The 12,007-nt window shown below is 58.9% G+C and overlaps 1 protein-coding gene across 3 annotated transcripts in view; it reads left to right on the top strand.

Annotated features, from left to right (window-relative positions):
• The window catches only part of NR2C2 (nuclear receptor subfamily 2 group C member 2), a 70,239-nt gene that overhangs the window by 31,774 nt on the left and 26,458 nt on the right, over positions 1-12,007 (top strand). For all 3 annotated transcript variants that reach the window (XM_045022694.1, XM_045022693.1, XR_006580803.1), the window contains exons 5-6: positions 10,184-10,286; positions 11,773-11,952. In XM_045022694.1, coding sequence (XP_044878629.1) covers positions 10,184-10,286; positions 11,773-11,952 — 283 coding nt within the window. The remainder of the gene's footprint in view (positions 1-10,183; positions 10,287-11,772; positions 11,953-12,007) is intronic.

Genomic DNA, 12,007 nt, shown 5'->3' with positions numbered 1-12,007 from the left:
TGCTGGCTGGGGTGCCCCCCCTTCTCTGGCTGCCTTGCTGGCTGGAGCTCCTTCACCCTTCCTGGGCTGCTGCTGCTGGCTGGAGTGCTTCTTCCCAGGACTGCTGCTCCTGCTACAACTGCTGCTGAGCGGGTGAGTGAGGAGTGGGGGGGCCTTGCTGGCCAGCCCCCACTCCCCCACCTCTGGAGGGAGAAGCCAGGACCCCACCACCACCACCACTACAGCTGCCACCTGAGGGGGTCCTTCCTGCCTGGCCACCAGGGCTGCTGGAGGAGGAGAGGCTGCTGCTACTGCTGCTGGAGCTGTGTTTGTCCTGGGGAGCTGCTGGAGCCTGGAGGAGGAGGGAGAAGAGGACTGAAAAGACCACCGGCTGCTGGGGAGCGCACAGAACACCGAAGACCACTGTGGAGGGGGCTCCCAAAGACTGAGTAACCCTTTAACTGTGCTCTAGTGGTGGGGGTTTAGACTGTGTTTGTGGGGACACAGGGGGTGTGGTGTGGAGCCTGCCCCCTGGTCCATCTGTGTCCCCCCCCTACCCCCACCACCACCGCTGCCCCCTCCACCACCCCCGCAGGCTGCTTACCATCTGCCTCTGCTCCTGCCTCTGGGACCCAGCTGCTCGCCTGGCTTGCCACGCCCTATTGCCACCATTTGGGCTTCCAGCAGCAGCCAGCCAGCCATTGACTTTGCACAAGTGCTTGTGGGTGCACGCACCCCCCCTTCCCCGGACTGACCCCTTCCCCTCAGCAACAGGCCCCCTAGCTTTGCCCCTTGTTGCCTGCCCCATTTGCCCCTCGTAGCCTCCCTGCCCCACCCCACCCCGCTTCAGTTTGTTTGCCTGCCCCGCCCACCTCCCTTTGCAGCTTTGTTTGTCCTGCCCCAGCCCTGAAGCCAGCCCCTCGGTCCCTCTGCCCCACTCCCAGCCTGGTTGCTACCTTCCCTCCGCGGCCCCTCACCCTGATTAGCCCCTCCCCTCGTGCGCCCATAGCTCTATCAGTGCGCTTGTGCCTCTCCCCTGTTTAAGTTGCCCCTCTTGCACTGCACCCCCCCATTGCTCTTGTTTCCCCCTCCCCTCCCCTAGTGCAGCTAGAGGAGCCGGAATTCGATCCTGTGTTGGTACCTGACACCCCCCCCCCCCCGAGTCCTTGGTAGTCCCCCTATCTGCCCCACCCGTTTTGGCACCCTCCTCCCCTGCCCACAGCCTAGCAGGGAGGAGTGGTTGACCTGTCCTTCCCCCCCCCGCCCCTTTCTCCGGTGTTCTCCCTCCCTCCCTACTCAGCATGGCGGGAGACGCGGTGGGTTGGACCCCTGGGACAACGCCTGTCCCCCCTCCCCCACCTGCTCCCCCCGAAAACCCCCCAGTCTCGACCTCAACCGCCGCTGCCGGACCTCCTGCCACCGCTACCGCTGAGGCGCCGGCAGCGGCGACCGATGGGGTGCCCTCTGCTGCTGCCACGTCCCTCGCCCCTTCCGCCTCTGGGGGAGCCCCCCCAGCCGGCGGAAAGGGCCAGGGCAAAAAGAAGGGAAAGGGCCCCGCTAGGAAGACAAAGCCCTCCATGGCGGAGCCTGCCACCGCGGCCCTGCCACCGGCCGCGGCGTCCCTCCCCGCTGTCCCCTCCACCAGCTCTGCGGGTGCCCCTCCCTTGGCCCCCAGAGCGTACGCCCAGGTGGCGGCGGCCCCCCCGCCTGCCGCTACGTCATCTCCCCCGACCGCCGCCTCCGCTACCATCTACAGCGGCCGGGGCCCCTTCCCCACCTTGACCCGGAAGCACGGCGTCCGTTGCCTCCTGGTGCCCGCCTCGCCCCACGTGGAGACCTACGTGCGGGCGTTGGCGAGGGTGGTGGGGCCCACGGCCATCGTGGCGGCCTCCAAAATGTACGGCAAGGCGGTCTTCTTCCTTGCCTCGGAGGCCGCCGCCCAGGAGGCGGTGGAGAAGGGCCTGGCGGTGGGGGGCGTGTTTGTCCCCCTGGAGCCGCTGGAGGACCTGGGGGTCCGTGTGGTCCTGACCTCCGTCCCTCCCTTCCTGCCTAATGTCGCCCTGTTGCCCGCCCTCTCTACTCTGGGGAAGCCCATCTCCGTGGTGAGCCCTCTCCCCTTGGGCTGCAAAGACCCCGCCCTCCGTCACGTCCTCTCGTTCCGCCGGCAGGTGCAGCTTCAACTGCCGCCGGCGGCGCGTGGCGGAGAGGCGCTCGAGGGGTCTTTCCTGGTCCCCTATCAGGGGGCCCAGTACCGGGTGCACTACTCCACGGGGGAGGCCCGGTGTTACCTCTGCCAGGCGACGGGGCACGTTCGGAGGGACTGCCCCTTGGCCCGGCACGGGGGAGCGTCCGGGACCCCCGAGCCCCGGCAGAGCGCTGGCCCTGTCATCGCCGGCGCCCCCGGCCGCCCGGTGCCCAGAGCCGCCCCTCCTCCTCCTCAGCCCATCACTGCTCCCGCTCGGGCCTCAGGGGGCCGTCCTCCCGTGCGCCCAGACGAGCGGGAGAGCCCCGCCTCTGCTGCCTGCACTCTGGCGGGGCCTGTGGAGGAGGGTGCGGCAGGGGTACTGCCGGGCGTGGGAGAGGGCTCTCCCCAGGGGGACTCTTCCCTCTCTCCTGCTGTCCCCCCAGTGCCTCTCCGAGCCCCTGAACTGGCATCCTTGCCCCCCGACCCAACCCCTGTCGACCGGCCCAACGATGATGCCATGGAGGGCTGGACCCGGGTAGAGGGTAAGCGGGGCAAGCGGAAGGCTCGAGCTCCGCCCGTGCCACCTGAGGCGGAAGCCCCCCGTAAGACCAGAAAGGGGGCCGCAGACACGGAGCCTTCCGCCGTGCCCCAGGGGTTGACCCATCTGCCGATGACGGCTAGGGCAGACGTGGCAGCACCGGAAGGTACCACCATCCCTCCTCCGCGGTCCCTCCTTGCGGAGGCCTCCGATGATGCCCCTCCTGTTCCCTTGCCCCCCGCAATACCCGAGGTGAGCGTCGCCTCAGGTGCGAGTGGGGAGGACCCCGGGGTGGTGGGAGGTGAGCTCCCCTCCATCTTCGCGGAGATCGAGGCCCTGGGTCTGACCCCGGTCACCCCGGGGGAGGACGACCCTCTGCCCACGGGCCTCGACTTAGCCGACCTCACCCCAGCTTCCCCTTCCCCGTGCTCCACCGACCCTCCCGCTGCGTCCGCTCCCGCCTCTGAGGGTCCCCTGGACCCCTCAGCCTGCCCGGCTGCAGACGGCACCCTGCTGCTGGCTGCCGAGCCTGCTGTGGCAACGGCCGGTGCCTCGTGGCAGGGAGATGGGCTACCGGGGGTGTCCCTCGGTGGTGCGGAGCAATCGGGTTCCTTCCCGGGTGGGGGCCCCTCTGAGGGTTCTGCATCTCTCTGCGCCGAGGCTGCTCTACCTGCCATTGAGCCTGAGCCCGGTGTCACTGGGGACCCCCTCCCTACCCCTCCAACTCCCGTACCTGGCCGCGAGGAGCCACTTACCGATGGTTCAGCTCCTGCGGCCCAGGGTTCCGTCTCTCTCCCTCCCCCCACCCCTGCTCCTGACCCCAGCCCTGCCCCCTCCACCTCCCATGATGTCATTGCGGCCCCTGGGGCTGTCTCCTTCCCTTTCCCAGAGGATAACTCCCAGGGAGCGGCCTTTGAATTTCACAGTCCCGACCCACTCGGGGCTGTACTCTTCCCTCCGCCGCCCCCCACTGAGCCAGGGCCCGCCCCTTGCTTGCCCGTCCCGGTGGGCCACGGGGCTGTGCCAGAGGTCCCACCGGTGGACCCCCGGAGGCCAGTGACCCCGCCCCCCCATACGCTGCGGGAGGAGTTGCAGGAGTTCCTGGAGGACGTCCGGGGCTCCCGCAACAAGATCCCGCTTGCTCTCCAGCGCTGGGGGGACTTTCACAAGATCCTCCTGGCCACGAGGGCCCTCATGGGGGAGGGAAAGAGGACCGGGAAGCAGGGTGCCGCGGCTTACCATCGGGTGCGCAAATTCCGTGACTCCTTGCTCACCTTCGGGATGGGCCACGGTTTGTTGCGCGGCCCAACGGGGGCCGTGAGCGCCCCTGCCGACGAGGATCCCCCCCAGCCTTCCTCATGGCACTCGTCACCTTTGCCACACTGAACACCCGGGGCTGTAGGGTGGGCTTCCGCAGGAGCCAGGTGCTCTCCTTCCTTCGGGAGGGGGGGTACTCTGTGGTTTTCCTGCAGGAGACCCACACGGATCCGGCCGCCGAAGCTAGCTGGCGGCTGGAGTGGGGGGACGAGGTCTACTTCAGCCATCTCACAACCCGTCGGGCTGGAGTGGCTACCCTGTTCTCCCCCGACCTACGGCCTGAGGTGCTGGGGGTCGCCGAGGCTGTGCCGGGCCGCCTGCTGCACCTCCGGGTCCGCATGGAGGGGCTCGTGGTCAACCTCGTCAATGTCTATGCCCCGACATTGCCCCCGGAGCGGCTGCAGTTCTATCAGCAGGCGTCCGCCTTCCTTGGCTCCTTGGATCCTCGTGAGTGCCTGGTCCTGGGCGGGGACTTCAACACCGTCCTAGAGGAGCGGGACCGCTCGGGGACCGAGCAGAGCCCAGCCGCCGCGGACGTCCTCCGGGAGATTGTCACCCATCACTCCCTGGTAGACGTCTGGCGCGACCACCACCCGGACGATGCCTCCACGTTCACCTATGTCCGGGTGGAAGCCCATCGGTCGTGCCGCTCCCGGTTGGACCGCATCTATTTGTCACGGTTCCATCTATCACGGGCCCAGTCCTCCAGCGTCCGGCCGGCCCCTTTTTCGGACCACCACCTCGCCACCGTGACGGCCTCTCTCTGTGCGGAGAGGCCGGGGCCGGCCTATTGGCACTTTAACAACAGCTTGCTGGAGGATGAGGGCTTCGTAGCGTCCTTCCGGGAGTTCTGGCTGGCCTGGCGAGGGCAGCGGCATGCCTTTCCCTCGGCGCGGCGGTGGTGGGATGTGGGGAAGGTGCGCGCCCGGCTCTTCTGCCGTGACTACACCCGGGGCGCCAGCCGACGGAGGGATGCGGCGATAGGGCAGTTGGAGCGGGAGGTCTTAGAGCTGGAGAGGCGTCTGGCCGCCAGCCCCGAGGATCCATCCCTTTGCGGGGCGTGCCAGGAGAAGCGGGAGGAGCTCCAGGTCCTCGAAGGCTATCGGGCCCGGGGCGCCTTTGTTCGATCCCGCATCCGCCTCCTTCGGGAGATGGATCGCGGCTCCCGCTTCTTCTACGCCCTGGAGAAAAGGAGGGGGGCCAAGAAGCACGTCACCTGCCTTCTGGCGGAGGACGGCTCCCCCCTCACGGATCCGGCGGAGATGTGCGAGAGGGCCCGGACCTTCTACGCGCGCCTTTTCTCCCCAGATCCGACCGATCCTGCCGCTTGCAGAGTGCTCTGGGACGGGCTCCCGACGGTCAGCGCGGGCGACCGAGACCGGCTAGAGCTGCCTCTCACTCTGGCCGAGTTCTCGGAAGCCCTCCGTCGCATGCCCACCAACAAGTCTCCGGGCATGGACGGGCTGACCGTGGAGTTCTACCGCGTGTTCTGGGACGTCCTCGGCCCGGACCTGGTCAGCGTCTGGGCCGAGTCCTTGCGGAGCGGGGTCCTCCCTCTCTCGTGCAGGCGAGCCGTGCTCGCCTTACTGCCGAAGAAGGGGGACCTCCGCGACTTACGGAATTGGCGTCCCGTCTCGCTCCTCAGCACGGACTACAAGATCGTAGCCAAGGCCATCTCGCTGCGGCTGGGGGCCGTGCTGGCGGACGTGATCCACCCAGACCAGACCTACACCGTCCCGGGCCGTAGCATCTTCGACAACCTGTATCTGGTCCGGGATCTCTTGGAGCTTGGGTGCAGGGATGGTCTGTCGTTCGCCCTCCTGTCCCTGGATCAGGAGAAGGCGTTCGACAGGGTGGACCACGGGTATCTCCTGGGCACTCTGCAGGCGTTAGGCTTCGGGTCCCAGTTTGTGGGTTTTCTCCAGGTGCTGTACGCTTCCGCAGAGTGTCTGGTCAGGCTCAACTGGACCCTGACCGAGCCGGTCAGCTTCGGGCGGGGAGTGCGGCAGGGGTGCCCCCTCTCGGGCCAGCTGTACGCCCTGGCAATCGAGCCCTTCCTCTGTCTCCTCCGCAGGAGGTTGACGGGGTTGGTGCTTCGGGAGCCGGAGCTGCGGCTGGTCCTGTCGGCGTACGCCGACGATGTGCTCCTCGTGGTCCAGGACCCGGGCGACTTGGCGCGGGTGGAGGCCTGCCAGGCTGTGTACTCGGCAGCCTCCTCCGCCCGGGTCAACTGGGTCAAGAGCTCTGGCCTGGTGGTCGGGGACGGGTGGCAGGCGAGCTCCCTCCCAACCGCGCTTCAGGCCATCCGGTGGAGCGCGGGTCCACTGCTCTATCTCGGCGTTTACCTTTCTGCCACGCATCCCTCTCCGCCGGAGAACTGGCAAGGTTTGCAGGGCAGGGTGGCGGAGCGGCTCCGGAAATGGACAGGACTCCTCCGGTGCCTTTCCCTCCGAGGGAGAGCACTGGTGCTCAATCAACTGGTCCTGTCCATGCTCTGGTACCGGCTCAACACCCTGGTCCCGGCCCCGGGGTTCCTGACCGAACTCCGGACGGTGGTTCTGGAGTTCTTTTGGCCAGGACTGCACTGGGTCCCTGCAGGGGTGCTCCACCTGCCCCTGGAGGAGGGAGGGCAGGGCCTGAAGTGCCTGCGCACTCAGGTCCACGTCTTCCGCCTCCAGGCACTGCAGAGGCTCCTTTATGGTGTGGGTAGTCCGGCATGGAGAGCTCTGGCACATGCCTTCCTACGCCGCTTCCGAGGGCTCCGATACGACCGGCAGCTCCTTTATCTCAACCCGAGGGGCCTTCCGCAAGACCTCTCCGGGCTGCCGGTCTTCTACCAGGACCTCCTCCGGACCTGGAAGCTGTTCTCTGCGACCAGGTCCGTGGCGGCCACCGAAGGGGCAGATCTCCTCGCGGAGCCCCTGCTACACAACCCCCAGCTCCGTGTGCAGGTGGCGGAGTCCCCCGCGGTGCGCCAGAGGTTGGTCCTGGCGGAAGCTACCAGGGTTGGAGACCTCCTGGACTACGACCGGGGAGACTGGCTGGATCCCCCGACGCTCGCTCGGCGTATGGGGCTCTCCAGACCTTGTACTCCCCGGCTCGTACTACAGGAGGTGAAGGCCGCTTTGCCGCCCGCTGCTCGGGCCTACCTCGACCGGGTCCTGCGTGAGGGCACGCCCCGCCCACCCCCCACCCCGAGCCCTCCAGACCTTTTCATCGGGCCCCTGCCCCGTGGACCCGACCGACCCCCCCGCCCCTTCTCCGCCAGCCGGCTGCACGATCTGCAACCGGTCCGTTTCCAAACCGCGCCAAGGAAGCAGCTCTACGCGCTCGTGCTCCACACCCTTCACTTCCTCACCCTCGTGTCCCGCCCCGACACCAAGTGGCGGGACCTCCTGCCACCTCTGGAGGGTGAGGAGCCCCGGTGGGCCAGCCTGTACTCCACCCTGGTCCCGAGGCCCGTCGGGGATATCAGTTGGCGGCTCCTCCACGGGGCCGTGAGTACGGGCGTGTACTTGGCGCGGTTTACCCCTGTCCCAGACACCTGCCCCTTCTGCGGCGTGAGGGAGACCCTGGCGCACATTTACATAGAGTGCGCCAGGCTGCAGCCCCTCTACCGGCTCCTCACTAATCTCCTATTGCGTTTCTGGCTGCACTTTTCCCCACACCTCCTTCTCCATGCACTCCCTATCCGTGGCCCCACGAAGTCGCGGGACCTCCTGGTCAACCTCCTCCTCGCCCTGGCAAAAATGGCCATCTATGCGACCAGGGAGAGGCGGTTGGCCAATGGAGACTCCTGCGACTGTGGGGCTTGTTTCCGATCCTTAGTCCGCTCACGTCTCCGGGCGGAGTTCCTCTGGGCGGCGTCCGCTGGCTCCCTTGACGCCTTCGAGGAGCAGTGGGCGCTGTCCGGGGTTCTCTGCTCGGTGTCACCGTCAGGCTCCCTTCTTATGACCCTTTGACCGCACTCCTGTCCCTGTTCTTTTATTAGTTGTCCCCCGCAATTAGTGGGTTTCTGAGGCTCTGTGGCACCTCCCCTTAGGCTGGGGGGGGTTCCGTTAGCATGGGGCGGGCTCGCCCGCCCCATTTCCTGGAAACCCAATAGATACAGACCTATAAAAGAAACAAAAATAATCATGTTATATTCAGCACAAAAACAATGGAAACATTGTACGAAAATAAACAACAATTCCTAGGAATTAACATGAACTGTAAGTGAATATTTAAAGATGAGACCTTGTTTCTTTCCAGTACTACAATGGTCTGCAACATATTATAATACACTGATTCTATGCCCCAGTTAATAAAAGCCAATAAAAGCAAGCACTGTGCTAGTATAACCTGAGTCCTGTATGTGGTTGGAAGTTTAATTTTTTAAATTAATAAACATAATTAATTTAAAGCTGTTTTTTAAAAGTTTTTTAAAAACTTTGTCAGTGAGTTTAATTTTGTCAGGATTAACTTCCTTGTTGATACCATGAAAAAATTATGAGTTTATTGGGTTATACTCCCCCACTTCCCTCCTTCCACTCTCTCTTCCTTTCCCCTCTCTTCCCTTTTCTTCTCTTTTAGGTTTAATCCTGCCTCTGATTTATTGGTATGCAAAGGGTTAAGGATGGACTATTTTCATCCTGTATTTTGAACTGAACAGAATTTTATATTATTGCATTATTTAACTTCCTTTCATATAGCACTTTGTCTTGCCAAGCATTCTTGTTTGTATGTTCGCATCATTGAATGATATCCACAAAGTTCTAAAACAGTGGTGGGCAACCTGTGGCCTGTGGGCTGCACACGGCCCGTTGGGGTAATCCATTGGCAGGCCATGAGACAGTTTGTTTACATTGACCATCCGCAGGCACAGCCACCCGCAGCTCCCAGTGACCATGGTTCACCATTCTTGGCCAATGGGAGCTGCGAGAAGTAGCCCAAGCCACAGGGACATGCTGGCTGCCGTTTCCCGCAGCTCCCATTGGCTGAGAACGGCAAACCGTGGTTACTGGGAGCTGCGGGCAGCTGTGCCTGCGGACGGTCAATGTAAACAAACTGTCTCACCTCCTGCCAGCGGATTACCATGACGGGCCACTTGCCTTGGCCACCACTGCTCTAAAAGGAGTGTGAATGAAATAGAGCTAATATGAGGTGCACAAAACATTGTGGGCCAGGTCTTCAGCTGCTGTAAACCAACATAGCTCCATTGAAGTCAATAAAGCAGTGCCGATTTATGCCAACTGACGATCTGGCCCTCTGTTTTCATAGGAACTACAAAACTAGTGGATATACTTTGTTTATGGTGTCTAAAACGAGGAGTAATAACTTTAAAACAAAACTGGACAGGCTTATATTTTCAGAAGGCTGTGTTCCCTTTTGTGAGCAAAATTTGTGTCCACAAAATTTGTACCTTCTTTTTTTTTTGTACTTACACTTTATTGCAGGTATGAGTATTAGCAGTTAGATGTTTAGCTATCTGATTTACAACGCCAAGTGACCAGTTAGCTATCCAAATGATAATATTTGCTCCTGAGGTGAAGTGCATTGTCACACAGTGATCCACCTATGTGAATGGCATCAGAGGCTCAAATTCAGTGAAATGGGAGGAGCAGGAAAAAACCTCAGATATTATTTTAAAATATATAAATTCCTTTTTCTGATTTAGTTTAATCCACTTTGGAAGTTGATTAAGATAAACTGGAAAAAGGCACTCTTATTCCAGAATAAAAGTACCTTTATGGGGAAGTTATTCCAGTATAGCTATTACACTTAAATTTCTTTATTCTGCAATAACTTTTCTATGTAGACAAACCCCAGTCTTTGAAGGCTAATGCAGGTCTCTGCTTAAGATGAGCCCCAATCAGGAATAAATCTTTCAGTTCTGGATCAGGCCTCTGCCTAAGCTAAACTCCCAGACTGGACTCTGTCTTTCCAAACTGCAACAGGCCTCTGCCTAAACCAGGCTTCCAGACTAAATTTAGTGGCAGATTTTTAAAGGTATTTAGGTGCCTAATGGGATTTACAAAAGATTTACAACTTCTATTGCAAGTACTAACCTGCAAGAGTTAGCAATGCTTAGCCAATCAGTTGATCTGAATATGAAATCTCTTTAGAGCTTGATTTGATGTGATATATCAAAGCAACACCTTAACTGTTCTGGCATTTTGTTTTAGATTGTGACAGACTCTGCTTCAGTGGAACGTTTGTTGGGTAAAGCTGATGTCCAGCGACCACAAGTAGTAGAATATTGTGTTGTTTGTGGAGATAAAGCGTCAGGTAAGCAAATATACTCTTGTAACAGACATGTTACTAGTAAAGATGGAGCGACGATGTGTTTATGTATAGTGAGAATAGCAATTGAGACTCGGTCAAAAGAGGATGAATTTATAGTACAGAAATGTGTTGGCTATCACTGCCTATGGCTGGTATACTTGTGGTTTGAATATAATTGTGAACAAGTAAGTTAAATGACATGATACTTGACCTCAATTATGGCAAGCTGTGCTTGGTATCACACTAGTTAAACCCTCCTTGAACCAATACTAGTCTGAACTCCAATATTGGCAAGAAAACGTTCACTTTTGACCCGCTAGCAACAACACAATGTGAGGGGTGCAAGTGTCAGGGAGCCAGCTGCAGCATGGTCAGTGTCCTAGCAACACACTAGACACAGCTGATCCTAGTGGGGTAGGGGAGGGGGGAAGCTGCATGATTGATTGCGCTTCTTGATTGGTGCAGGGGAGTAGCTACCTATTATTTAACACAGCAACAGAGCTCGCTGGGTGCTCGACATGTTCCATGTCCACAGCTGCGCATGTTCCTGCTTCCTACCCAGCCTGCTCTTATGACTGCTTCAGCCCCTGCCTTTCTCCATCCTTGGCACCCCTGGCTTCCTGACCACATCTCTGGGTCACCCATTGGCTCTAGCATTCGGCTTTTGATTCCTGTCACTGACCATCAGCTCTGCTCTTAACTATGGCCTCAGTGAATCCTGTAATCCTGATCCTTGACTCCAGCTTGGCTCCAGTCTAACCTGCAGGTCTGGCTACCTCCATGGCTCCAAACATTAGGCCTGACCACACACTCCTGTCCCTGAGAGTAAGTTTGGGGTCCACTGCTCTTTCATTTCCTGGGCAAGCTTGAGCTGAGAGTACAGGGCAGGGAGTTTGCTCAACTGGTCAGTGAGCACTTTCCATCCATTCAACGCACTAAATGAGGTGGGGTCCTGTGAAAAAAGTAGTATGTGATCATGTAATTAAAGGCAGTATCATAATGCATACACAAAAGGGTCTGAATTAATGTCACCTAGACAACGTTTATTCTGGAATTTCCTATGTTTTGAGTGATTGACTTGCAATTCTAATGTTAATGTTGTTTTTGCATGTAATATCCTTTATATATTTTGTATCCATGCATGTGACTTCATTAGCAATTATGTAGCTACACTGATGGACTCCACGAGGAACCATTAGTCCTGGGCTGAAGTGGGTGTTGCTATTATGCATACTCTTCGCGAATGGTGGGAAATGGGCTGATCCTGGAGGATCTCCTGAAAGAAACGCAAAACAAAACTATGACATCAGACTAGAATAGTGCTTTCACCATCAGTGCCTGCAGATATGAGGAATAAACAGGAATATAAAACAAATCAAGGTGTGATTTGTCAATAGGCTCTTCCTGCTATAAATAAAATGTCGGTATTAAAAATATAAATCATTTCCTTGTGGTAACCGAGCTGCACATGCATTCCCTTTTCCTCTAGGTCGTCACTATGGTGCTGTCAGTTGCGAGGGATGCAAAGGTTTCTTTAAAAGGAGTGTAAGAAAGAATTTGACCTACAGTTGTCGTAGCAACCAGGACTGTATCATCAATAAACACCATCGGAATCGTTGCCAGTTTTGTAGGCTTAAGAAATGCCTAGAGATGGGCATGAAAATGGAATGTGAGTGTTCATTACCCAAATTGATACTTTGTCTACCAAGTAATAAATATGTAGA

This window comes from Mauremys mutica, chromosome 7 (assembly GCF_020497125.1).
Source record: "Mauremys mutica isolate MM-2020 ecotype Southern chromosome 7, ASM2049712v1, whole genome shotgun sequence".
NCBI classification, from domain to species: Eukaryota; Metazoa; Chordata; order Testudines; family Geoemydidae; genus Mauremys; species Mauremys mutica.
Note: the sequence above shows the minus strand (reverse complement) of the source record. Positions and strands in the feature narration are given on the sequence as shown.